The 27,956-nt window shown below is 33.1% G+C and overlaps 1 protein-coding gene across 2 annotated transcripts in view; it reads left to right on the forward strand.

The window, feature by feature from the left end:
- Window positions 1-7,240: 7,240 nt before the first annotated feature.
- The window catches only part of LOC112461107 (reticulon-1-A), a 69,809-nt gene continuing 49,093 nt past the window's right edge, over window positions 7,241-27,956 (forward strand). Inside the window, exon 1 of one of the 2 annotated variants that reach the window (XM_025026192.1) lies at window positions 7,241-8,931. In XM_025026192.1, the coding sequence (XP_024881960.1) occupies window positions 7,806-8,931 (1,126 nt within the window). In that variant the 5' untranslated portion in view covers window positions 7,241-7,805. The remainder of the gene's footprint in view (window positions 8,932-27,956) is intronic. The other variant, XM_025026191.1, reaches the window with a different exon arrangement.

Raw genomic sequence — 27,956 nt, forward strand, 5'->3', positions numbered from 1 at the left:
TCAATTTACTTTCAAATTAAGAAAAAGTATTGAGTAAGAGACTTTTAGGTATTAGTGTTTTATTGGAATATTTTTAAATTTTATATGTGTTCTCAAACTTTTGTCCGACAATGGCTGCATGCCACTTATCGCTCACAACACTCGCGAGCATCATTTTGTCCTTGTTTAACAGTTGACAAACAACAAGAATGAATTAAATGAAGAGACTTTTAGGTATTAGTGTTTTATTGGAATATTTTTAAATTTTATATGTGTTCTCAAACTTTTGTCCGCGACAATGGCTGCATTCCACTTATCGCTCACAACGCTCGCGAGCATCATTTCGTCCTTGTTTAACATTTGACAAACAACAAGGATGAATTAAGGTGCCAATTCATGAGACGCTGAAAATGAGCGTCAACAAGGTGAATGTGGTGGTTTCGCTTTGACGCTAGCGTCAAAGAAATGAAGTTGAATTTGTTTAATATTCAGCGTCGTCGCTGAATCGTCGTTAATCGTCCCAGTACAATCAAACATAGACTTTGAAATACGTAAAATATTAATTATTTTCAAGTAATATCTTCAAGTAATAATATTTTATGGATACATATATAAATAAAAGAAATTATTTCTGAAAATTTTTACTTGCTAAAAATGTGCGTCGAGCGTTAACGTGAAAAGGCACCTTTAAATGATTCCACGAGCGTTGCGAGCGATAAAAGGAACGCACCCAATGTATGCACCCAGGTAGCACAGCTGATCTTTATGAATTCATAAAGATCAGCTGTGCTATCTGGGTGCCGAAACTGAAGGAGATTATGATTGTTTGTTGTTCATGATGTTATTTCTTTCTCAAATGGAAAAAACCATTAACTCTCCATTGGCTTTGTTCAGCAAACGAACGTCAGTGCTTTCATCCCAAACAGCACAAAATATTTTCAAAAAATATTTCTACATATTTCTAGAAAAATATTGCAAGAAACATTTTAAAATTGTTTTAAGAATATTTTTAAATGGTTTAAAAACCTTTTGTGTTAACATTTTTAAGAATATTTTAAGAATCTTTTAAAAATATTTTTAAAAATGTTTTTATGTCACACGTGCATGGAAAGTGGCTCATTACGCACGCGACGCGTGCGTGATAGACCACTTTCCACGCACTGCAACATAAAATAGGGTGTGTAACACGTGTGTTAAGTTGAAAATTGGACGTGCGGAGTGGACAATTTTCAACTTAACACACGTGTTACACACCCTATGTACACCCTATAAATAACTATTCTTTATCACCTAGACAATATTTTTTTAAATATTTGAAATATATTATTGAAATATTAGTTAAAATCTATATATTTATTGTTTTATAATCTTGTTTCAAAATATTTAAAAAATCTCTATCTCTACTTCTCTACTATTATATAAAGGGGAAAAGTTTGTACCATTGTTCGGGGTAATCTTAGAAACTACTGAATCGATTTCAAAAATTTTTACACTGGTGGATAGCTTATGTCTTCCTGAGTAACATAGGCTATGTGCCATTGTGCTACAACCCAATTTGAAAAAAAATCGGGATATCTAAAATTTTAATTCTTGAAAAAGAGTCGTACTTAATGACTTTTCCTGTTCAGATTTTCCTAATCAACCAAATCTTAAAGTATTATATATGAAATAGGGGCAGAAAAAACTGAGGAATATAATAGAATTCAAAAAATTGCTAATAAAGGAGTTACCGATTTCTGTCTAAAAAAATCTACGTAATTGCTCTGATTTCCGCAAATTTTGAGATATCGAGTTAATTTTTTTTTATGGATAAAGTATATTGAATTTGGCGAGAATCGGTGAAAGGGTTGCCGATTTTTGCCTAAAAAGTGTGTAAGTTATATAAGTGTATAAGATGTCATATTTGTCATCTTATATAGAGTATCATTAAAGGAAGATTGTTTCGAATTTGGCGAGGATCGGTGAAAGGGTTCTTTCTTTATAAAATTTTGAATTTTTTGAGAAATGTTTGCTAATTTTGAGATATCGGGCTATTTATAATTCTATTATATTCTTCAGTCTTTTCTACCTTTATTTCATATATAATACTTTAAAATTTGATTGATTAGATCCAGCTTTATATGCGATCAAAGGTCCATATACAAAGTCCATATCATGCAGCCTGAACTCCCAAAGTCAATATTTATTTGATATTGCGTCGATTGCAAAATCCCACTTGTGCTACTAAGCTGACTCTCTATCAATTTATAAAAAGGTTAAATTTAAAATTAAAAACAGTGTGCAAATTAGAAACTTGCACATTGCTTCCTCATTATTACAGATCGTTACCATTGTTCCTATTTTATTTCGCTCATAAAGCTTCCTCTATGAGGAAGCCAAACTAATAAATACTAATAATTATGCATTAAATAAAATATAAGCTTATTTTTAATTATGAAAGTTCTATACTCCCGGGAAAAAAATATTATGTCTATCTCTATCTCTATCTCCATGTCTCTACATATATAAAAATAAATGTATGTATGTTTGTCCGCTATGCAAATCTCAGTTTTCAAATTAGAACCACCAAATTTGGTATACTATCTTATGATACTCTAATTTAGACCGTAGACGTATTTTGAGAACCGCATCATTACCGATTTTTTAAGAAACCAGTTCCAAAATTTTTCTAATGTATGTCTGTCTGCCAGTCTGACCGCGAACTACTTATTCATTAGTGGATCGATTTTCTGGTAACCGGTACCAAAATTTGTATAATTTTTCGGGGATGGTGTCGATAAAGAATAAATTAATATGAGAAAATAAAAAAAAAATAAAAAAAGCCTTTATACGAAATTGTCTAAAAAAGATGTCTTAAAAAAAAATTTTTTTTGGGTAAATATTATTATATGATCCGTTGTTGCTGACTTATGTATTGTTTCTCACTTGAGAAGGACCTAATTAAGGTTGAAACGTAGTGAGCTAATTAAATAAATTGATACTGGCCAGTTGGGGCGATTAATCTCGCATTTATTTGTAAATATTATTTATTATTCGGGGAAAAAACATCGTTTAATAAATTAGCCCGTAGAGAGTTTTGAGAAGGGGTCGAAGCGAGGGAAAAAGGTCTGCTGGGAAAGAATGTTTATTAGCATCAATTGCGTTTAAAATTTGATGATCAATTTAATTTGTGATGTTATTATTCTACTCTCACGGTTTTCAAATTAGGACAACCAAATTTGGTGTACTGTAACTTAGATCGTAGAGGGTTTTAGGAAGGGGTCTGAGCCTGGGGACAAGGGGCCCCCATACAAAATTGTCTAAAAAAGATCTCTTTAAAAAAAAAACTTTTTGGGGGTAAATATTACTATTTGGGGAAAAGAAGAAAGAGCTTTTGAGCCCGCGCGAAGCGAGGGCAAAGAAGCTAGTATTTTATATAAGTAATAAAGGCTAACAAGATTAAAAAGTTATGAAAATATGGAGCATCGAGTGGTAACTAGGTGTTGGCATTTAAAAATTCTATAATATATTTAAGTTAAAAAACTACAAAAAAACTACAGACGTTTCGGTCCATTATAGGATTATCCTCAGTGTCGAAATATAAATTAGTCAGTCGGTTAAAAATTATCGCATAATTACATTAAAATTGTTAATTTAATTTTAATGTAATCTTATGCGATAATTTTTAACTGACTTATTAAAGCGCTAGTTTAAGGTAAACCTTGCAAAATTGAAGACTAAACTTCAACTTTGCTAACGTGCACAAGGAGACCGAAATTTATTATGCTTTTTTAATCATTATGTTACAATTTTTTTATTGAGTTAAGACGATTTAACAGGGTAATAAATTTTCACGTCTTTTCTCTTAAAAATGTGTTCTTTCATATTCTGCCGCTAGATTTAGCATTATCCAAGGTCCCTTACAGAAAAGTATTACTGACTAAATACTTAAAATCTCAGTGATTTAATACTGTCAATATTTATTTGGGAAATACTGGAAAAATACTGGTAGTGATAAATATTATAGGTAGTGATTAATACTACACAGAACTACTGGTGCTTAGTATTGAATTACTCACCGATATTTCGATTTCTGATATTTACCCGGCATAAAAAAAATTATTTTTTTCGAAATTCAATTACTATTTTATAACTAAATTTGTTTCTTAAGATGCAGTCTATAATTATAAATATTTTCTCGTATTTGAAAAACACACTTACCTTGGTGGGATTCGAACTCGGGACCTCTGGATCGTGAGCCAACTGCCTTATGTGGTAGACTACTTCTTAATTTGATGTAAGTGTTATATATAGTCTACATGTGTCATAACCAGCGCAAATATATAATTTTTCAAAAATCATCTTAAGAAACAAATTCAGTTTAAAAAAAGAAATAAAATTTTGAATTGGATATAAGAATGATATCCGCAATACTATTTCAAAACTTAGTATACATGAGGGAGGTTGCATGGTCAGACTTAAGGTGGAAGCACATAAAATTGCAGGAGCCATAAGCAGAAGGCAGAAGCCATATGCGCATGCGTTATGGTATCTGCAGAGCTCTAACGGATACCATAGCGCATGCGCATATGGCTTCTGCTTTCTGCTCATGGCTCCTGCAATTTTATGTGCTTCCACCTTTTCACCTCTCCTGTGTGTGTGCGTGCTTGTGTGTGCGTGTGTGTGCGCACGTGTGCGTGTGTGTGGGTGCGTGCATGTGTGCATGCGTATGGGTGTGTGCGGGTGTGTGCGCGTGTGGGTGTGTGCGTGTGCGTGCATGTGTGTGCGCGCGCGCGCGTGTCGGTGTGCGTGCGTGTTTGCGTGTGTGGGTGCGTGTGCATAGTACACAGAGATAAGGATCTCACGGTTCGTCACTCCCGTAATATTTAATAACTCCAAACTTTTTCTACTGTGTTGTATGTGCGTGTATTTATGTGTGTATACGCGCGTAATCACTTCTTTATTAACGTGTGATGAAATGATTCGTATCAGAGTGATAACACACGATTTTGGGTGCGTTCGCGGAGCGCGCTATTAGCGCACTATTGCGTCATTTTATCCTTGTTTTACATTTAATGAGCGATAAAGATAGATTTAGGTAGAAGGATGCAATAGCGCTAATAGCGTGTTCTACGAACGCACCCTTTAAGACTCGCGCACATAAATGTACTACGGGAGTGACAAATGACAAACTGCAGAGTCCTTGGGGTCAATCATGTATTAAAGTGGAACGTGAAAAGTGAAAATTTTTATATGACTATCTCTTTCTATTTAACATCAATAGAAAGAGATATTTTTCATTTTTCACGTTTCCACCCTAGGGGAAAAGATTCATGATTGACCCGCTTATCTCTGTTATGCGCTTGCGCATAAGCCTGCACAATTAGGCTTCGTATCACATTCATTTTATGGCTGTTTATTTAATTGTCAAGGGGAAAGGATAATTTTCGAAACATTTTTGAAGTGCGCTAAAGTGATCTGGGTCCCAATTCTGTACACGCTTACCGACAACTATCGGTTCGATAAGCGTCGTTGCGCAGCTTTTATACGATATGAAAAACCTGCGCAACGACGCTTATCGAACCAATAGTTGTTGGTAAGCGTGTACAGAATATAGGCCTATTCTGTAACTCTTAATGACAGTTTTCGTTATTGTTATATTTGCGTTGCGCAAATATTATATATGGTATTATATATGGTAAAAAGCTGCGCAACGAGAATATAACTATAACGAAACTGTCGTTAAGAATTACAGAATAGGCCACCTGGACACGTATTATGGGACTTTTCGAAATAGATTCCGATCGGAATTATTCTATTTTCTCTATAAAACAATAGAAATTTAGGAAATAGGAAATAACTATACAATTCCGATCGGATTCCATTCCGAAAAGTTCCGTAATACGTGTCCTGATCGAAGTATTTTTTTCATTAAAATATCTTCTTATTTGCAAATGGTACGCAAGAATTCTGAGTGTCATTTTTCGCCTCTGACGTCATAATCTAACATGACTGCGGCGAGTATCCAGAAGCTTTAATGCACGTTGCAAGAATTTTTATAATATATTTTTTCGTTATCAATCTGAGACGGCTGTAGTGCGAGTAAACACAGGAGCCTTAAAATAAAATACTGTATAAAGAATTAAAGAAAAAATAAAACATAAAATACAAACAAAATGAAACAAACAGATCTATTTTTATAAGATAAATCAGGTCAGTTTCTAATTTGTTTTAATACCGATATGTAACAGAATAAGAATTACAAATATGAAAAAACCAAGTCACTAATTTTTCTACAAATTATCGAAAGATTCTTAAAAAAGTAGTTGAGATTTAAGAATGTTTGTTAGAAATTTGTTTTATATTTTGCAATATAATTTATATTACAGTACCTATATCAACACTATATAGTATTGATAATATATCACACGTGATTTGTTACAGGATGTCCCCAAATTGAATAACATTACAATAACAAATTTTTTGGTCAATTTAAAAATCCTTTCTAAAAAAAGGCATGTTAAATCGATACTCGCATCTCTCGAAGTCTTCTCGAAAGTCTCGAATTGCTTTGTTGGCTCTTTTCCGCGATGCTGATTGATTCTGTTGCTGCACTAACTTCGTGAGCGGCTGTCATAGCATATTTTGACAGTTGTGTGTAATATTAAAGCTAAATAGCGCGCGCAAAGCGCGCGTCTGTGATGTCTAGTAATTGAAAAAAGGCGTTTCGCGTACTTTAAGAAATCAAATGAACAGCAAATAAACATGTTTAAACTTTAAACAATTAATTTCAAGTGTAATTTACTTTGATAGAACCTTAATAAAAATCTTAATTATAAAATTATTTAATACAAAATTTAAAAATTGCAATAAATTTATGATTTTGTTGGATGTCTCTGCTAAGAGAAAACCGATTCCAAAACTGGAACTAGAAAATCTGTGAATGAACATCCAGTGATTTTATAATACCCTAGATACATAAACATTTGCTCCTATATACACTTTTTCTGTTTATCTTATTGTTAACCAGTGCAGATTTGCAAACTTCCTTTTGTGAAGACCTAAATCACCGAAGTAACATCGACCTGCCGTTCAGCTGGCGAAGCAAACGGTAATAATCGGATCGAACGCGACGGCGGCGACGGCGGCGACGGCCGCTGCTTACTTCGACGTAGCGAACGGTAGTGGGGACGGTAGCGACCGCGCGATTGGCTTGTGCTACTTGGAGCAACGGGAGAGGGCAACCCTTCGCGAGGGGAGTATACATCTCATGACGGTCGAATCTACCCGTCTACCGTTTACGTCGAACACATCGAATACAATTGAATTTACTGGTATTTGGCTTTGCCGTTTCGCACTTCGCGGTCGCGGTCGAATTCTTTTTCGAGTTTCCCTCACCGCTGGTCTTCTCCGTCCGTCGCGATTCCCAGTTTCGAATTTCGACTCTTCGTGTCGTGTCAGCCGGTCGCGAGCGACGTATGACAGGCAGTTATAGCTCTTCTGGTACGTTCGCGCATCTCTCACGAAGTGACGAAAAGAGGCCGTAAATCTTTCTCATCAGGCGTGAAAGACGCGGCTAAAGGCAGTGGTGAGTCAAGGCGGCAAGGACGTCGATGTGCTCCACTGAGGAGTCGCGACGGCACCAACGACAGCGGCGGCAGGTGGGAGTAGCGCCGCTCCTCGTACCTGACTTTTATGAGAGTAGGGAGCGTCGCGCAATATTCCGCGCAACCGACATTGTGCGGGGATCGAAGCTCTAACTAACGGCTATCGGCCAATTCGCGCAGATCCGGTGAGTCATTGTTAATCGCCAGGCGTACGAATCGCTGTTAATCCCGTGATTGAGGATGGATTCGCGGATCCAGGACGCCTTCAACGACGTCCTCCTCAAGAGGGATCACGACTCCGTTGACGATTTTGAGCATCTCGGTCACGACGGCTCTCCAGACGACCGTCCGGAGCAGCAGCAGCAGCAACAGCCGTCACCGCGGCCGATTGACGCGCCACGTGTCGATGATTTGCTGCATATCGGCGATTCCTTTCAGGATTCCATATTACCCAGCGCGCTTCTTGACGCCGAAGCGAAACCCGTGCCGGCTACACCGCCGCCTTCCGCGGATTTCGACAAGTGCGCGGCTATGGCGCAATCGTCGGACCCGTTCCAGCAGCCGCTGGACCCGGTCGATCCCAAACTGGCCAGCATGACATTCGTCGAGACCGAGCGGGCCTACCGTCACCAGTTTCACGATGACGATGATGACGACGATGACAATGACAACGACGACAACAAGGAGGAAGAAATAAATCTCCTGCCGCCGTTGTTACCGACCTCAACCGCGACCACCGTTCAAGCTGACAGCGACTTTCTGCTGTCGTCGTCGACGAAAGCCGTCGACAGCAAGGTGCAACCGATCGAGGAACGCGAGGATCCTGCAACACTGTTCACCGATTATGGAAAACGACATGAGCGTGATGTCACTCCGCTGGGCAGTACTAATGTCAACGAAGATTTTATGCAGAGCATTAGATCGTCGATGCTGCCGGCGCCGGAGAAATCACCACTGATAGATTTCCTCGGAGACGACAGTGAGTCGTCAAGGGGGGACAAGATTAAGAATATCACAGACGATGACTCGTGGAACATGGTCAAGAGAACAGACCTGAAGCGGGAACAGGCCAGGGCGTTCGAGCCACCGATGAAACCGCTACCCCCGTTACCTAGAGAGGCGCAGCTCCTGGAAAAGGCACGCCAGGACGTGTACGAAACATCGAGTGACTTCTTAGCCGCGGAGACCGCCAAGCCGTCACCATCGCTACCGCAGCAAACCGTCGACTCGAAGCACGAGAGTGTCAATAAACGGCGTGAAACGTCGAAACCCAAGGAAGTCGATCATGTCTCTTCTCGCCCGATCGGCAAAAAGAAGCAGGAGATCGAGATCGCGCCGAAGGAGATATTTAGAGATATGGGATTGGGTGAGTTCCGGTTTCGTTTTGTTTCAACAATAAATTACCGCGATCTCGCCTGCGTAAAGTTCAAGTAATCATTTACTATGAGAATCATTCTACCCAGACAGCACGCATGTCCAAAATCGGGACGGAAGACGTCTTAAAGACATCTTTAAGATATCACTATAAGACGTTTTAAAGATGTCTTATATGCCTTAAAGATGTCCCAATTTTTGGACATGGTGTTGTCTGGGTACTTATATATTCTCAAATATAGCAATTGTCACGTTTGGCTATTATACTGTATATCCTACTTCGGTCAGCGAAAAAAATTAAAGCTTATTTATTGCAATAAAGCCTGAAGGTTTCTTGTCTTCTAAGGAAGAACGCGGTATCGCGATTTGCTTATTTCTATCTTGGTTCGTATCTAGAGTTCGTATCTCGAGCACTTTGTTTCTATCACAGAATGTGGAAAATATTTTCCCGCTCAAAGTTCGTAGTATCATACACGCATGTTAGTTCAGGAATCGAACTTCGGATCTCTCGCTTAATAGACGACTATTCTAGCATATTCTATCTATCCTAAGCCATCTGCAAAATTAAATATAGATAAAGAACTTAAATTTCATGATAACAGGTTGACAAACATTTTTTCTCAGCTAGCGATCTCGCAAATATAATATTAAATATATATATAGGATGCCATGTAATGCTAATCATGTTTGATTTTAACTTGATTATACATATCAAGCCTTTTTTAGTTATTCGGCTCCAAGAAAATTAAACGGGTTAAAACGGTTCCAAAAACGATTAACACAATATTATAATATATATAATAAATAATAATAAAGTTGAATGTAAATTCAATTAATGGTCTTAAAAATTACTGTACACAGTAAAAAATTTTGTGTATTTTTGTTAAAAATGGAACTTGTTAAAATTTTTGTGTTAAAAATGTAACATACTTATGTGTTAATTTAACTAATTTTGATTATGTTATCTGTTATTTTATATTTTTTTATGTTAAATTTATATTTAAGTAAATCAAATGTTAAAATAACACATTTTACATTTAATCGTAAGATTAATATAAAAATAATGTAGTTTTGTTAAAAAAATATCCTTTTTATTTATATTTAACATTATATAGATGTCTATTGTACGTACAAAAATGTTAAATTAACATGTTTTTATTTATATTTAACATTATACAGATGTCTGTTGTACATAAAATTTCCGTTCACATATCATTAAACTTTTCTTTATTTTGTGTTAAATTATGGATATAATATTTGTGTTATAATTTGACATATACACATTATGTTAAATTAACACAAAAATTTGAGTGGACCGTTTGGGACATGTAATTTTATGTTATATTTAACATAAATTTTTTTACTGTGTAAAGATCGGGAAGGGGGATATCCAATTTTAACGAAATCGGAGAAGCAACAGCACAAACATTCAAACGGAATTCCGCACAATGGAGTAACATCGAGTACGCATCTAATATTCGGGAACCAATAGTCTTGACGAGAACATGTTAATTAATTTAGTGGCGCTGCACAAATCCGACCATGCCTGGAAGTACTTCCGCCTGGTTACAGCGTCTACCATCGACGTGATACTTGCTCAGCTATCTTTCGTGTGTTGTGTGCACGATTAAAATAGCTGTAACCTGTGTACTTTTTTTCTCTACATAACGCCACGCTCTACTTAACAACTAAGAAATAATGCATTCCACGGGGAGCGTCGACGCGCAGAAAATGGATGATGTTGGCACTAATTGTAAATATAGTTCCAGGCAGTTACGAAGCGTTTAATAATAATCACAGATCAATATCGGTAAAGATAACAATCGTGAAATCGGAATCTCGATATCATTTTTTTCATACATTGAATCATATCAAATTCCGGATTGTAACTCTATTTACCTACATGTCCTTTTAGTAAAAACTAGACACTACAGACGCGCGCTACGCGCGCGCTATTTATCTTTAACATTTCACTATTAACCCTATTATACACAACTGTCAAAATATACAATGACAGCTGCAAATGAAGTAAGCGCAGCAAGGAAACCAATCGGCATCGCGGAAAAGCGGCAACAATAAACTTCACATCTCCTTTTTAGAAAAGGATAGTAGATTAATCCTTTTTAAAGAGACTTATTATATTATATTTTTATAACGAACAATCGGAACTTATATTACGACATTATAATATTATTGCTAAATTTTTTTGTAATCGATAATCGTGTCGTTCCGTATGACTGATATCACGAGTTGAGGTCACCTCTTGTTATGTATTATATTGATCCATGGAGATACCTTTCGGTTCCCCCTGTGCGTTTGTTGCGTGTCCTAATATGAAAACCGAGAAGTGCAAACCTGTCATGTTATGTTATGTACGTGGAGATTTTTCTTTCTAAAAATATATTTTTTTCATACATTTAATTTTGGATTATGCAGATGCACTCAATTTATCTAGCGACGTGTTACTATTGCTCGTAAAAATTATATAAAAACTTTTATTATTTTGTTTTAATAAAAATTAATGCAAACACATTTGCAGAAAAGTAAGATTTTTTTAATTTGTCGTTTCTAAGAACCATTTTAACATTTTTGCACGAAAAAAATCTAAATTTGCATTGTTTCGCTTTATTCTTATCTACGATAAGGAAAAATTTTGCGAAACAATAGCCAAAATTCAAGTATACAATGTCCAGTCATAGAATGTCTTTTACAGCATTTCTAGTTTCTGGATAATGTAAATAATAATTGAGTATAAGCTAATAAGGTGTTTTAAGTAATTTTTAAGGTGTTTGAGAGAGAAGGTAATGAAATTGTTAGTCAGTTTCAACCTTTAGAGGGTTACAGAAATGTTAGATATAACGTCTCTAATACTAAAAAGAAATATTTTTTTTAATTACTAACAAAAGGAATCTCTGAGATCAGAATAACAAAATTAAAAATGGCGAATCGAATATGTCAATCATGAAGAAAATAATTTTTGCATACATGCAATCGATTTACACTGAACTTAGTAGTTTATAGGTTTTTCAGATAATTACGAATTTGGGGTCACAAAGTTACAAAATTCTAAATAGCGGATCCACTATTTTGAATTTTATGATTTTGACCTCAGATTCGTAATTAGTAATCATAAAAACCTATATATAAGTACACGTAAATACATAAATTTACATGTAATTCAACAAAAAATATTTAAGAAATTTTATCCTTATAGGACTGTAAGACATATTAGGTATAACGTCGAAATTAGTGTCATATTTTGCATGTATACTATACCTATGTTAAACATATGCAATATTTTTTCCTAGAGCGAAATTTTTGTGATTTTGTAACAGAAATCTGCGATCCTAAAGATTAAGTAGGCATTATCTTAAATTTCAATTTATTTAAGGTTAATTATAAAGATGACAGTAAAATTAAAATTCTTTAAGTTTTGCTAAGAAAAAAGTCGTTTTTAAATTTATCAGAAAATTGTGGTTAAAAATGATATCATGTATATTCAATTTTTTTTGAATTGCATCAGCCAAATAACTACGTGTGTAGTTTCTTCTATTGGTGCACGTTTCATGATTCGTAATATTAGTCATCGACTGTTATGTAGCGTCGCATACACTGACTTAGGTTTATGTATATACGATGATTCACGTCACACGACCGCGTGTTCTCTCATTTTTTGTAGGGAACATTTTGCAGCTTATAATATATATAACATATATAACGCAAAAATATATAAGGTATTTCAGAACGAAGCATTAAAATATTTTGTAGAAATATTTGTAATAATTTTTCGACAGAGGGAATGAATAGTTAAAAAAACTTTTGTTTTGAGTCATAAAGTTTACAATACCTTTTTTATATATGATTATTTTTACAAGTTTTACAACGGAAGTTGTGGAAGTGGATACAATTCTGAAAATAAATACAAGATAAATGAAAGTGAATTAAGTATTTCTTTATTATGTAAATTTTCTTTTACCAATGAATCATCACTTTTACTTGAAGCAATATCTTAATTTGGTTTTAAAATTCTCATGGCTTTTCAAATTCTCTGGCGAAATAGATTTTCCTGTGCTCCGATGAGTTATTTCTAATTGTCTTAAAATTATTATTTAAATTTCTTACAACCTTATTGTAGTATTATTCCGGAACATTTTATAATACACATATATGGATTATGAATCTTGGGATCCACGAAATATATTTTCAAAAATACGTTTTGAGAAAATTAATTTCTTGTATTATTTTTTAAGTCAAATTTATTAATTATCCGGATTAAATATTAATGTGGAAAAACTATTTTAAAAGCTGAAATTTTCAGAATTTGGATCCGGCTTCCTATATAGATGTGAAAGTACAGTTAGGTCCGATGGTTATCTTTGAGTGCTTTAGTAGAATCAAAGATAACTAGTAGTACGTAACAAAGATTCATATTGATTTGTATCAATGTATTATATAGTCGATGATTAATAATCTGTTTTGTGACAAAATAGTTACGCTCGTACGGAATAAGATCAAATATAATTTTGCCGAAACAAATAAAAATACATTATTTTTTTATCTTCATAATGGAAGAAGATATACTAAATGTATCTAAATAATGTATCTCTCTTAATTCTTCTTTTGTCATTTCTCGCTCTATGATACAGTCATTTATTATATTCTAGCACAATTTACACTTACATTTATTTCTAGCATATAATTTCTAGCTCATGTAGAAAATACGTATATCGTGATGTCGGTGAAGTTGGCATACCCGGGAAAAAAAATCTCTTATAATGTCTTATATGCTCATATAAGAAGCGATCTTAGATGCTCATATATGAATTTTGGCCTGATAAGAACTTATATGGTCATATATGATTATATAAGATTACATAAGGACATATATATTTAACCCAAAGTAAGTGTTTATTCCGCCAACGATATTGAGCCAAAACTAAATATATTTCTTTCGACAACAATTGGCAATCCATACATATAGTTACACGACGTTTTGATACTCGTCAATCTGTACTTGACTTGACCATTGTGCGAACATGACTTGTTGTGTGGCTACGTAAAGACGATGCTCCGAGTTTTTAACGTTCACGCAATTTTCGTTAGTGCGTTATGCGATATGGAGTGGTGCCGTCGCTGGACATTCTCTGTGTAAGGAACTATTCCTTTTTTATTTATCTTTTAGTTTTTTACTGAGACATCATACTTATTCTTTATAAATCTCTAGCCTTGCACATATGGTGTTTCGGTCAAAATTTCATGAGCACTAGACTGAGAATGTGTCGGCGATGGTTCTCTTTCCCTCATCAGGTATTTCGAATTATTATTTTGCTCTTTTAATTTTACACGGACTAAATAGATATTAATTTCTGTTACTCGTTTTAAATATTGACAACGTTATTGACTTCATGCTATATTTTTGTTAGATCACTTGATAAGGACCCGAAGCCTGGGTCGAAACGTCGTGTAACTATATGTATGGATTGCCAATTGTTGTCGAAAGAAATATATTTAGTTTTGGCATATATATATATCAGTAAGTTTCAGAAAATTGTTATATATTTTCAAATGTTATTTTTTAAGTGTGCTATTTTATTATAAAAGTAGACTCCACGATAAAACTGATACAAAAATTGTGTCGCTCCATAGAGCGAGACAGTGTCTTTTGATACCATTTTTATAACAAATTTTAAATACGAGAAACAGATCCCATTGAATGCCATCTATCGGATACTTTGAGATGCAATATCTGATCTGATCATATATAATCTTATATGACTATATAAATTCATATATGATTATATTATATTATATTCAGTTTCAATTATAAAATATGTTTGCAAAATAATACGATTAATATGTTTATTTATAAGAACTATAATATATAGTATATAACTGTTTTTTTTTTCACGAATTGTTACAGGTAAAATTTCACTGTTTACGAAAATAATTAACAAAAATTAATGTCAATTTTAAAAAATTAAGTGTTTTATGCAAAATTAGAAAAAAAGGAAAATTTAAAATAATAGCAATAAGAAGTGCCGTTTTTGGTCGAAGCGGATTTTGGTGCTTAATGATATTTCACAATATCAATTATTATTAAATACATTTTTTAATTTTTTAAACTGCGTGCCAATATGGACTTTGTCGGACAACGCAATTGTGTAAACTGAAACTAGAAATAATACCTCATATTAATTTGATTGTCAAGTAAAATAATATACTAGAAGAATATTTATAACAGTTATGCAAACTTATGGATAGATCCGAGTATATGTTCATATATGATTATCTTTAACTTTATAAATATACTTTTACATGATCAAACATGATAATATATAAGCATATAAGACCATATATGGCTTATAAGGTTATACTTAAAGAGGTTTTATGGAATATATAATCATATATTTTCATATATAGTCATATAATATATTGTTCAAGATTATATTTCCATTTCTTATATGACCATATATAATTATATATCTACTAATATGAACAAATAAGAGGTATTTTTTCCCGGGTATCGTTTTCCAGCAGATCAAAAATAAAAAGGGAGTTCTTGTCGCATGCGGTCGAGTTCTATAGTTCCTGATACTTTTTAGTAATAGTTCTGGTGATTTTATCCAAAAAACAGTCGATCGAAAAAATGATCCGCTAACTTCCCATAGCAGATTATTTTCTAGCAGATAAAAAATAAAAGAGAATTTTTCTCGCATACAGTCGAGTTCTATAGTTCCTGAGACTTTTTAGCGATAGTTCTGGTAATTTTGCCAAAAAAAATCAATTGAAAAAATTATCTGCTAGTTTTCCATAGCATAGAGTGAGATGCCGACAAAGTCTCAGAGTTCCGGTTAAAACATTTTTCGAATAGTTCTGAACATACTGAAGCATTTTCTAAAGAGTTCCCGACACTAGCAATGTTGTATGATTTTTTAATAAATTCATATCGCCCGAGCGTCGCGTACTTAGAGAGAATAGAGTGATATGCTGTGCGAAATGTTGGAATTCCGGTTTATCTAAAATATTTTTTGACTAGTTCTGAACATATTTGTGCATTTTCTAAAAAGTTTCTTGCACTAACAATGTTGTATAAATTTTTAATAAATTTATATTGTTCAAGCGCCGCGTACTACTTTCTTTTAATTAATAATACGTCACTTTGATTTACTTCTCAAGCTGAAGAACATTAATATGATATTTTAAAATGCTCGAAAATTTACTTGCCACCTTTTGAATCAAAATTTTCTCTTTTTTATTGTAATACTTGTTTGATTTAACTTTCGGTTATCACACGGGGTTTAAAGTGACCCCAGTCTATTTTTTTTTAAATAAATTTAAAAATTACAGTAATATATCAAGAAAACTAAGTAAAATATTGAGCAAAAAACATTACAAAATGAAAGTTATAATTTTGTTTTTTTTTCGGAATTTTTAAATTTTTTTAAGGATTTCTTTGAACATGATGCCATTCAATAAGTTAATTTTTATAATGAGAATACATTCTACAATTTACCATTCGAAAAAACCTTGAACTTACAGTAATGTATTAGCATATCACGATTATATGGGTAAGGTGTTAATAAAATAACAATTTTTCGAAAATTGCTAGAAGCTTTACTCTTCTGAAATACATATAGAAGAGCACTAAAACTATAACATAGGCCTCGAAACAAAAAACTCGCGCCGACGCACCAGCATATCACAATCGTATCGGTAAATAAACATTTGCTACGGAAAACTAGCAGGTCAGTTTCAATATGCTCATATCACTCTATTCTCTCTAAGTACTCGGCTTTCGGGCGATATTAATTTAATTATAAAAAAATCATGTAACATTGCTAGTGCCGGAAACTTTTTAGAAAATGCTTATGTTCAGAACTATTCGAAAACTGTTTTATATAAATCGGAACACCGAGATTTCGTCGGCATCTCACTCATCCATGCTATGAAAAACTGGCAGATAATTTTTTCAGTGAATTTTTTTGGCAAAATTATCACAACATTATCACTAAAAAGTATCAGAAACTATAAAACTTGACTGTATACGAGAAGAACTCTCTTTTATTTTTGATCTGCTAGAAAATGATCTGCTACGGAAAGTTAGCAGATAATTTTTTCGATCTATTGTTTTTTTAGGGAAAATCGCCAGAACTATTATTAAAAAGTATCAGGAACTATAGAACTTGACTGCATGCGACAAGAACTTCCTTTTATTTTGATCTGCTGGAAAATGATATGCCAACTTTACAGACACGGTTTTTTCATGGTGGGATCAATAGATGAGGCCTATATAGGGTCTTTTAGCTTAACATATCTCATATTAGAATCCTGTCTCATAATAGGGGACTTTTCTCTAGGTATATATCAATATATACACTGTTTGGAAAATTTTTGTAGTTGTGTTAAAAAAGGTTCTTGTTAAAATTTTTATGTAAAATAATCAACACATACGTGTGTAGATTTAACATATGCTTTCTATGTTAATTGAACTTTACAAATTTAAAATGTAAAATTATTAAAATAATTTAAAAAATATGTTAAAGTAACACAATTTAAACGTATTTATTAAATGTGTTAAAATTTACAGAGAAAGAGTGTTGATTTTACTTTATAACAGAAGTAAGAATAAAAATTTACAGAAGAAGAATGTTGATTTGATCTTACAATCTTAACTTTAACATAAAAATTATGTTAATTGTACACATAATTAATCTCAAATTGCGATCAGAATAACATTTCCTTTCTGTTAAAATATTTTAACATAGTATTGATGTTACCATTTAAAACATCTATATTATGTTAAACTGACACAAAAATTTGAGTGGACCGTTTTGGACATGTGATTTATGTTACATTTAACACAAATTTTCCAACAGTGTAGAGATACTTGTTCTCAAAGTGTTGAAATCGACGATGACGGTTCACGAATGAAAGAAAAATCATCGTCGATTTCAACACTTTGAGACCAAGAATCTCGGAAACTGGGCATTTTCTGAACTTGCAGCCATTGAGACTTTTGATCAGGACAGTCTGAACTTTATCATACTAAAACTTCAGCCAATTTGACTGGGGCCACTTTTCCATTAATTTTGTGCGTTTCGTCCTTTGCGGAAAATTTAATTTTAATATGAGAGAGAGAGAGAGAGAGAGAGAGAGAGAGAGAGAGAGAGAGCGCAAGTAACACAATCCGTTTTTTTAAATCAGACTAGACACTACAGACGCGCGCTTCGCGCGCGCTATTTAGCTTTAACATTATGCTATTACTATTACATTATTAACTCCTTGATACACACAACTGTCAAAATATACAATGACAGCTGCAAATGAAGTAAGCGCAGCAAGAGAACCAATCGGCATCGCGGAAAAGCGACAACAATAAACTTCACATCTCCTTTTTAGAAGAGGATACTTATTTATGAAATTACTTTTTCATAGGAAATTGATATTTTTGTAAATATGTGTGGATTATAATGAACGACAGGGCGTGTTCAAACCTTTTTAATTCTTCTTTCTTCCGAATTTCTTACTTCACGAAGAATCACAGTAGTAAAAACATACCCGATGTCGAGTAGTTGAGTGAAGACTGGTCACGACACGACGACTCAACTATTCATATACTTGAGAAACATTTTCTACCCCACCAAGATATGACACGCGTTCTTTTTTATCTTCAATTATCATAGTTATCATTTGACGCGTGAATTTCATGAATTGCATCACTTGGATTTCGTAATCTTTTATCGAAGTATTTTCGTTAAAATTACGCTTCTACTTTCGCAAATTTTTATTTATTTTTGTGAACTGTTTAAATCTATATTATTAAACATATTTTGTGAATTTTTTAAATCATGCGCGATATATATTATACATTATATTTTATATATAATTATATTTTATATATAATATAAAATACACATTATATACCACATATATAATATGTATATTATACACCAGGATGTTTTATTTTAAACGGTTACACAATTAGTAATATATAAAAGTGCAAATTAGGAATTTTTACATTTGCTTCCTCACCATCACATTGCTTCATCAACATTTTACTTCGCTCACAAAACTCCTCTTATGAAAAAGCCTGTATTTTATTTGTTGCATAATTATTAGTTATTATTAGTTTGACTTTCCCATAGAAGAAGCTTTATAAGTGAAATAAGATGTTGATAAAACAATGTGCAAGTTCCTAATTTGCACATTTTTTTTTTATATAACTTCCTTATTCTTCAGTCTTTTCTACCCCTATTTCATATATAATTCTTTAAGATTTGGTTGATTAGTTCTTGAGTCACAAACATTTGAAATTTCAGGGAATTTGTACATACATAAAAGTCTTATAAAACTGGATCTAATTAAGCAAATTTTAAAGAATTATATACGAAATAGAGGTAGAAAAGACCGAAGAAGATAATAGAATTAGAAATAGCTCGATATCTCAAAATTTGCGAAAGATAGAGCTACCACAGACATTTCTCAAAAAATTCAAATTTTTATAAAAAATAACCCTCCCCCCTCCTCACACACACACACACACACACACACACACACACACACAGAGAGAGAGAGAGAGAGAGAGAGAGAGACAGACATTTTTTAAAAAGTGTATCTTTTGACGTTTTAGATAGAACATTCTAAATACATTGGCAGCGGTAACTCCAAAAAGATTTTTTTCATGAAAACAAAGCTTTCTCTATGAAGAAGCAAAATATTTTTGTTTTCAATTTTAGACAAAAATATTTCAGACAAAAGTTGTATGATCTGGAGGAAAACAAATAATAAACAAGTAAACTCATTTTTCAAAAAATTGATTTTTTAAAGATAACATGAAGGTCATTGTTATTTTTAAAATGGAATTATATGATTTTTTATATATTATAATATGATTTTTTAAGTTATATTGTCATAAAAGTATTAAAGTAGAGTTATAAAAAAATCAATAGTTTGTATATTTTATACTTTATTTTGGCATATTTTGACATAAAATATAACATATCTCATAAACATAAACTATTAATTTTTTTATAATCGTACCTTAATATTTTTATGTACAGAATAATGAGATGAATTGATTGATGTAAAGTAAACACATGGTTACTTTTCAAAAAAAGTTTTTAATTGCATAATTTTTATTAAAAAAAAATAGAAGAAACAAGATTAATAAAATGTCAAACAAATAATAATTGATAAAATTTTCTGCTGTTAATTTATAATTTTGTCATTTTACATATTGTTAAAATTAATAACTTAGTGTTATAATCATTTTAATTATGCATTATCCGCAATTTATTTATATTTTGGTTTTTAATAATTAAGAAAGAAGTTTATTTGTTGATTATAGCTGAGAGATTAAATTTTAGCAAGTAACAGATATAGCCTCCACCCAAAAGAAACGATAATAATTCATCGCATTATATGCGACGTTGCTTTAATCGAGTGTCACGACCATGACCGCCATGAAATTGAGAATTTTTTCATTTATCGACGACGATAAAAAGAGCTACGTAATAAAGTTGATGTGTTGAATATGTATTGTGATTATAGATATACCTAACTTTAAATTAGCAAAACTTGCGTATCGGCAGTCCAACGTGTTATAATCTGATTGTTTATATTTTATATTATAACACTTGTATATATAATTTTTTTCGGATTTAAAATTTTAAACTGAAGAAATTGTTACTAGCAGAGATCAGCAGAATTTTTTATAACAGGAGTTTTGTTTGCAGAAATCTAAATCAAATTATAAAGAATATTTTTCTCTAAAGAATAATTTTCTCTAATATACCTAATTCTCTAATCTATTCTACAATATTGCAACTCACACTGAAATAAACGTGTTTATCAAATTTAATATTTTAATTTAATTAAATATGCAGGAGACACTTCACATTGATTGCTTCTATATAATATATACAGATATCATAAAAAAGGAAAATAAATATAAAAAAAAAGTTAGAAAAATATAAAAAATTGTTACCTAATAATAAAAATTAAAATAATGAAAGTTGTTGAGACATAAAATACATTCTGGACACATTCAGAAAAACAAAAAAAAATTTTTTTTTAACGAAAACAAAGCTTCCTCTATGAGGAAGCAAAATTAATTATGCAGGGTGTCCAGTAATGGCCATGTAATTTTTTGTGAGTAGGTAGAGCAATTTAAAATAAATAGAAAAATCCTTTACTGTTTTGCGAGTTTCTCATCAATAAATCATTAATTAAAAATTAATTAAGATATGCGAATCAGTATGCGCGGATACTGATTCGCAATTGACGAGAAAGGACAGCCCAGCATCATTGATCTTAGATTTCTAACAGCCTAAAAAGTTCTTAAATCGTGAATTTTATGCGAATCAAAAGAATATTACCTTTTTATTGTTAAAGACGTTGTAACGTCTCTACGATATTGGACTGATATCTACAAAAAATCCAACAAAGTTATTCTTGTTATATTAATTTCTTTAGCATTTAGACTTAAGCTTAATGCATTAGCATTAAGAATAATAGTTAAGGATAAAGATAACTAGTAATCTTTTTTGAATAACTGGATTTTTGCGTGTACCATTTTAAACAAACAATATTGGAATAGTCGAACTTCTACCACCACACGGCTCTGAGGTGTCCCGGGCCTCGACATTATTTCCAACTGTAAACTATTATAGGTCTAAAAAATAAACGCGTAAAAGTAAAATTAAACATGTATAAATTTTACTTTTACGCGTTTATTTTTTAGACCTATACCCATACAGCATGAAATATTCCATGAATGTTCTATAAATATTCTTTAGAATATTCATGAATTTTCTATGAATGATCTATAAATGTGCAAAGAACGTGTAATGTCCCGCTTTGAATGTCCTTAGAAATTTCTGTAAATATTGTCGAATAATCTACAAATGTTTTATAAATATTTCCGCATAATCCATGATTTTTTTATATATGCAAAATATATTTATAGAACATTTATAGATTATTTTAGGAACATTAAAAGTGGGGTATTGCATATATTCTGTATACATTTATAAAACAATTATAGGATATTTGTGAATATTTGTGAATTTATTAAAACTATCTTGGAATATAGACATTTTTCTTAATATATATATTTGGGGTAATTATGCAGTTTAGGGGAAGCACTTCCGATGACCTTGACCTTGACATATGTTGTCAAGGTCACCCTCCTGAGTGACCTTTAGAAGGTTTTAGCCGTCGCTCGTTTTTTATTAAAAAGTTATAAACAAAAAAACTTTTGAAAATATAGCAGTTATTTTAAGTACTGGGAGGCATAAACGACTAATATTACGTTTTTATTTAAAGCAGAGAATACTTTATTTCGCGAGAAAGTCGCTGCTTTACCAAAACACAACATTTAAAGTAGTAAATTGTTGATAAATTGAAGTCTTTTTGTTAAAGCAGAGAATACTTTATTTTGCGAAAAAATCGCTGCTTTACCAAAACACAACATTTAAAGCAGTAAATCGTTGATCACTAACCTACATAGGTTAGTTGACGCGCTTTAAAAGTATTTAAGTGTTTAAAGCGCGTCAACTAACCTATATATGCACCTATATATGCTATATTTTCCAAACTTTTTTGTTAATAACTTTTTAACGAATAGCGAGCGACGACTAAAACCTTCTGAAGGTCACTCGGGGTCATGACCTTGACAACATATATCAAGGTCATTGAAATCGGTGAGGTCGCCAAACTTTTTTTTGTTAATAACTTTTTAATAAAATACGAGCGACGGCTAAAACCTTCTGAAGGTCACTCAGGAGGGTGACCTTGACAACATATGTCAAGGTCAAGGTCATCGGAGGTGCTTCCCCTAAACTGCATAATTACCATTTTCTTAAATACAAAATACATTAAATCGTATTTATTTTGATAAGTGTTGAGATTTTTTATATAAAGTATATAAGTAAAACGAGATAATATTGATATGCAGGATACACTCACGCATTTTAAAATTTTCCTCTGCAAAAATATTTTTTTTCAAACATGTCAGAATTAATTTTATACGTGGAAAACGTTTTTAATTTTTTTATTATAAATAAAGATTATCATTATTATGGAAAACGTGAATTATTGTCTTCTTCTAGGATTAGAAAAAAAATGAAATTATTAAGAAAAAAAATATATATTGTATCCACGATTCCCGCAGGTCAGTATTACTCAGTTTCACCATAAGTATAATTTTTTAAATAAAATTTAAAATTGTATTATTTTTAACGCAAAATAAAATTAATCAAGTAATATTAAAAAAGTAATAATTAAAAGTAATAGTAATATAAAAAAAATAATAATTGTTAATTAAATCTTATCGAAGTACATTATATTTAAAAACGTAAAATAAAATTAATTATATTTGCTTTAATTTTGCATTTTTGGTATTTTTTTAAATTTAGTACTTATAGTAACTATCACACAAATCCAGTATATTATTCAGTTCCAGGCCTTCACAATCTTCTTCTTCTTCTTCTTTAATTATTGGCCTGCGAGCAATACTGCTCTTAAGATGGCCAGGATGAACCACTCGACGCGAATAGCCGTAATCGGCGTGTCTTAAAACCCACTAGTCGTAAATAGCCAATCGGCGTGTCTTTTACAGTATTGTACATTACCGAATTTTATTAATATGTGTATTAATTAGTCCTACGTTATAAAATATCTGAAACAAAAATTAAAAACATAAACATACAAATTTATAAAATTTTAATATACTAAGCAAGATTTTTAATTATGTTATATAATTAAAATATGTAATTTTAACACAATAATTAAACACGTGCTGCGACTTATAACCTAACTGTTAGAAATATATAATTTCAATAAGTTGTGTATATGCGAAAGTATACACTGAAGCGGCACGCGGCCGATGCGTGTTCGCATGATGATCGAAGGATTTCGCGATCGTGAGGAGACAAAGCTCACTCACTGCGGTCACACGTGATAATTCGTGATCACACACATGTACCGTCGAAACTTATAATAAACTGTTCTTTATCTTGCCCACGTGCATGAACTTTCACCCCAACACTAACAAATTATTTTATAAATTTATATCCATAACGAATATTTTATAACGATTATAATTTGTATATTTTCATAGATTATGTTTAAATGTGTGCTGTGACTTATATAACCTCTCAAATTAGAGACCTTACGAATTTATATCCAGAAATATTAAAAAGTTATCATTAACTTACCTGCAATAAATATTTCTAAAAATCACTTGGTAATGTAAGCAACTCGCTAAATAATTACGGGAGCGTGACCGACCAGCTTCATTTGTTTCAATTAATATTCGATATTCGCTTGTCTACAATACTCGGTACGGATTACGGATCGCTCCTTCATGCTACGCAACTACGCAACGACTCTCTCGCGGTCTCGTCACGCTTCCCCTTCGTTAGCTCGCAAGGGCCTCGGATTTTTTTTTTAATAAATTGTGGCTCTCAAGCATAGCAGCTAAATACGGCCAGGTCTAACCAATAGTCTTTGAGCCACGGATGGCACTCACAAGTTCGTTCATAAAGTGATTGTTTTCGCGTAGATCCCCCTCGCGGGTGAATTACAGTTGAATGTCCATGGATTTACAGGTGGCCAGAATTAGGCCGATAAGTTTTGGAGTAGGAGAGCGTATAAGAGAGTATATATATCTTGGGGAGCATGAGGGAAAGAATCATTAATATAGTCAATTAGTCTAGATCCCTTATTCGAATATATAGTTGACAGTTGTAAATTATATGATTAATGTCCTGTGCGGGGTCGCCGCAAGGGCAGGCACTAGAATTTACAATATTTTTTTTAAAAAGACTATCATTTAAGTTGTAATGCTCGCTGCGCAACCGGTTCAAAATAACACAATTTTTTGTCTGTTCAGTGGTTTCTTATGGAACTAAGGGCAACTGCTATCAGAATGATATAGGCTATAATAGCGTATACCTTTTTCTTTTCCCTGATTAAATAAGTATGATTCGAAACGCTTCTTTAGAAAGGCTTTAGATAATCAATTATCCCCTTATGCCGAGGGGATCCAAGCAAAATGTAACGCAATACCTTTATTTAATATCTGACAGACTTTTTCTTTGATCCGGGGAATAATATAGTTTTGTTGAATCGGTCTATATGAGCAAATGTTTTCTAATACGCTCTTGGCGTCAGAAAAAATTACTGCTTTATTATATTTAAATTGTAAAATCCACGTTAGAGACTGGAAGATGGCCCAAGCTTCCGCCGAGAAAATAGTTGTTTCTGGGGGCAATTTATGCATTATATTGATTTTGAGTTCGGGTGAGTGGATGCCTGCACCAACCGGTTTACCCGGATTACCTTTAAATCCGTCAGTATAAAAGGTAGTTGCGTGTTTCCTCAAGTCTTCGGTATATTCCATAAAAATCGCGTTGAGATTAACAATGTCAGGGGGAAAATCAAAAGTTTTATATTAAATATGATAAAGGAGCGGTTCGTAGCTGTGGTTAAAGACCGGTAAAGTTACTGAACTATATATTCTATGAAGTTTACCTAGGACAGCTGAGTATGACTTTATAAGAAGGGATTGTGTTGACAGCGATGTCATGGTTATGCCGACGTCTAGTTTGCTCGCACACTTCATCAAGACTGGTAGTGACCGGACTGAACTTTTGAGCGACATTTTTAAATACTAGCTTAGACGTAAGGTACCTGAACCTGAGTTGTAGTGGCGGTTCCTTGGCCTCATTTAGAAGGATATTAATAGGAGTTGATTGGAGGTAACCCAGCGCAATTTTGATGGCCCTGTATTGAACACGTTCCAACTTTTGAAAGATAGTATAGTTGCCCTGCAACTGAAAAACTTGATATCCATAATCCATGGAGCATCGTATAATACCTTTGTATGCTATCAAAAGTTGCTGGGGGTGAGCACCCCACCACACTCCGGTGAGAGCTGCTATGATGCCTAACGTCCTTTTGCATTTTCCAATAATGTTATCAAAATGTGCTCTGCCATTAAGTTTTGAATCCCCAGAAATCTCACAACCTTGTAATAATCGATAGGGTTGCCCGATATGACAACTCGTGGAATAACTAGAGACATTTTTCTCTTTCGTGAAAATATAACCGCTTGAGATTTGGTTGGCGATAGAGTAAGCCCCTTTTTCAGAAGAAACCTTACTATTCTCCGTATTAACTCATTGATAGAGCGCACCGCCTCGTCTAAATCTTTGAGGGTCGAATAGATAAATACATCATCTGCGTAAAGTAAAATTTCGCAATTAGCATTAATTAACTTAATGATATCCTTAATATATAAATTAAATAGAGTTAGACTTAGAATTGATCCTTGGGGGGTGCCTTTACACGCCTAATAAGGTCCAGCTTTGCTCCCTTCTTTAATATAATAAATTATGCGATTTTCTAAAAAATTGCTCACGAACTTGCGAAAGTGTATTGGAATTCTTAACTTTTCTAAATCTTGTATTAAAAGGTGCGGCAGCACATTGTCAAATGCACCGTTTATGTCTAAAAACGCTGCCACTGTATACGCACCCTGAAGGAGTCCAGCTTTAATATGATTGGACCAATGTCACCATACTATCTATACAGGACTTCGTGTTTCGAAAACCAAGTTGTTGGTCCGATAAAATACAGTTAGATTCGAGTAGCCATCTGAGCCGGTTATATAGGCATTTTTCTAAAACCTTAAGCGTACAAGAAAGGAAATCGGCCTAACACCTCTGCCTCCTGATTTCGGTATAAAAATGACAAGTGACGTGTCTGGAAATTCCCCGTTCAGCAGAAAGGCGTTAAAAATATCTCTGAGTTTCTCCCAGTACTTGTCCGGAAGTGTTAGGAGGATGTTATAGCCGATCTGATCAAGTTTAGGAGCGGATTGTTTCTTGGAACACCTTAAGGCCGATTGAATTTCCTGGAGCGAAATAGGATCGTCAATCCAAGCGTGCATATGATCTGTGCGTAACTGATCTTTCCTTAGCATGTTTTCTAACGATACTTCTTTGTAGGCACAAGACTGGGGGCATAATTTGTCTATGGTTGACTGAACCAATTCTGTTTCTCGCTTGCAGTCCAAGGTCTGAATAGCTTGGTTTTTTTTTTAAAAGATTTAATAAATTTTCACACTCGTTGGATGGGTGTTTTATCGTCAAATTGCGAGCACACATTTTTCCAGCCCTGAATCTTTTGTCTTTTAAGAGTTCTCCTGGTTACGGCAATCTGTCTCTTGTATTCTCTGAGGTTTGCTGAGGTAGGGTCTTTTTTAAAGAGATCCATCGCTGCTTTGCGGGCTTTGACAGCAAATTCGCATTCCTCGTTCCACCAAGGGGCTGGGCTGTGTTTACTCCTAGTCGAGGTCTCAGTAGGAGCGAGTTTGGTTGGCTCTAGCACCACGCCAACGCATTCCCTGATAACTTGAATGACCCTCTTGTAAGCTTCAGCGGCGTTGTTAACGTTGATTTTGTCTAATTTATCTCTTTCCCTCTCCAGGAGGATCCCCAGAGTGATTAATTCCTACTTATTTAGTTTAAGTTTGTACACACCCCGAATGTTGCGTGAGCTAAGGATGGTGTAGAAGAAGAAACGATATTCAAATTACAAAATAGAATCGTGAATTTACTGAGTTCATAAAACAATCAATTCTATCATTTGGTCGAGAAACATAAGTGTACTAATCAATATGTAATTTCAATACATATTTCCTTTGTTTAACAGAATCTTGTTACAAATAATAAGTTAAGACTGAGATCCATTTACGAAATATTTCAAAGTAAAATCGAGGAATAAAGTATGAAAAAATATTCAATGTATTAAATATTCTCAATTATTAACATGAAATAAATGATCTCTTCTATATGTAGAACTTCTGCAAGGGATTATCTTCGAAGGAAACACATCAGTTATAATAAGTGCATAAAATGATATAAAGAAAATAAACACAATGGTAATTAAGCAGTATAGGGGAGCACCTCCGATGACCTTGACCTTGACATATGTTGTCAAGGTCACCCT

This window comes from Temnothorax curvispinosus, unplaced genomic scaffold (genome assembly GCF_003070985.1).
Source record: "Temnothorax curvispinosus isolate PA1 unplaced genomic scaffold, ASM307098v1 QBEX01011081.1, whole genome shotgun sequence".
In the NCBI taxonomy this organism is placed as follows: Eukaryota; Metazoa; Arthropoda; class Insecta; order Hymenoptera; family Formicidae; genus Temnothorax; species Temnothorax curvispinosus.